Here is a 1,366-nt window from a genome sequence, read left to right as displayed (position 1 = left end):
CAGTTTGCTCGAGTAAGGACTCTCATCGGGGACCATGAAGTGGCGACAGGGCACATCGTTTGTAAATATGGGTTTTTCGGAACTGTCGCCGCCACTCATAGTATTTATACATGCGCTGGGGAAGGCAAGAAAGTTGCAAAACGATAAGAACAACAAGCATGAAGATGAAACCTTGCTGAACCATGTTCATAGTTCACACTGAACACACACATTTACTAAAACCTAAATGCGTGTAGTATATGTTACATGGTTGTATTATACGAATCGTGTGTGATTTCCTCGATTCCATGGATCACCTGCATCTGATTCTTTCCGTGATCAAAACTGGTCTTTTGCAAAGCACATGGATCAGCCCATCTGTGTAAGATTGGGGAGGGGGGCTGAGAAAGCCCGATATGTACTAGTGTCTCACACAATGAAGTACGGATTAACAACTGGATTGAAATTAAAATAGCTACATGCATGATTCCCATCCAATTGTATGTTGCATCTCTTATTTTCCTGGCTAATCAAACACACAACAATGGAGACATGCTCATACATATACAACTTTAAAATTTTATTTTCTCCTTGTCTCCATCAAGCTAGATTGCCCTTAGATCATGGCGTTCTTCTTGTTCATCACCTCCTGAATCATAGTCCCGAGAGTCTCGATTTTCATTGGTTTGTCCACAAACACATCGGCACCAGCACTCATGAACGCCTCCATGGCATTCTCATCAGTCGACACCCCAACAATCATCACATCGGTTTCTCCCGGAGCACGGATCTTCTTAATCGCCTATAAGGTAGAAGATGTTTTTCTAAGGTGACCATTAATATTCAGGCAAAAAGATACATATTATTCATACGTAAATAAATATATAGGAAACTAGTTAAAATACCTCAGGTCCAGACATTATGGGCATGTTCTTATCACACAAAACAATGTCAAACTTCTTCCCTTCAAGGAAAAAATCCAGAGCTTCTTTCCCATTATTAGCCACAACAATCTCGCAGTTAAACATGCGTAACATCGCAGAGAGAACGAAGGCACAAACTCGAATGTCCTCAACAATCAATGCCTTCACGGGAGATCCCTGGGCGTTGGATACCATGTTTGCACAAACGAACTGCAAACAGAGCAAAGAGATTAGCTATTTCGTATTTATGCCTAATGTTTGCTGAAGATTGTTACCAGTATTTGAAAGAAGAATAAATAATTAAACCATAATATCAATTAATAAATCATAGATTATGACAAATAATGATTACAAATAATCTTTTTTGTTAAAGTATGACAAATTTATTTTTGCAAAATCATGAACAATAAACTCAAATCATGAGATGTATATATTGAATGATGTACACATTGTTATTATTTAAT

At 38.1% G+C, this 1,366-nt stretch overlaps 1 protein-coding gene across 1 annotated transcript; it reads right to left on the bottom strand.

Moving 5' to 3' along the window:
* Positions 1-595: 595 nt before the first annotated feature.
* LOC124659995 (two-component response regulator ORR42-like) lies at positions 596-1,097 on the bottom strand. Its single transcript, XM_047197796.1, has 2 exons — positions 885-1,097; positions 596-781 (listed from the first exon to the last, which is right to left on the bottom strand). The coding sequence occupies exons 1-2, from the start codon at positions 1,095-1,097 to the stop codon at positions 596-598; spliced, it is 399 nt and encodes a 132-aa protein (XP_047053752.1).
* Between the last annotated feature and the right edge of the window lie 269 nt (positions 1,098-1,366).

This window comes from Lolium rigidum, chromosome 6 (genome assembly GCF_022539505.1).
Source record: "Lolium rigidum isolate FL_2022 chromosome 6, APGP_CSIRO_Lrig_0.1, whole genome shotgun sequence".
Taxonomy (NCBI): domain Eukaryota; kingdom Viridiplantae; phylum Streptophyta; class Magnoliopsida; order Poales; family Poaceae; genus Lolium; species Lolium rigidum.
Note: the sequence above shows the minus strand (reverse complement) of the source record. Positions and strands in the feature narration are given on the sequence as shown.

What these genes read in the sequence shown, in the direction of transcription:
- LOC124659995 (XM_047197796.1), bottom strand. Translation starts at nt 1,097, where the DNA reads ATGGTATCCAACGCCCAGGGATCTCCCGTGAAGGCATTGATTGTTGAG. An exon ending in CCATAATGTCTGGACCTGAG is followed by an intron (nt 782 to 884) that starts GTATTTTAACTA and finishes TCTACCTTATAG; the next exon opens with GCGATTAAGAAGATCCGTGC.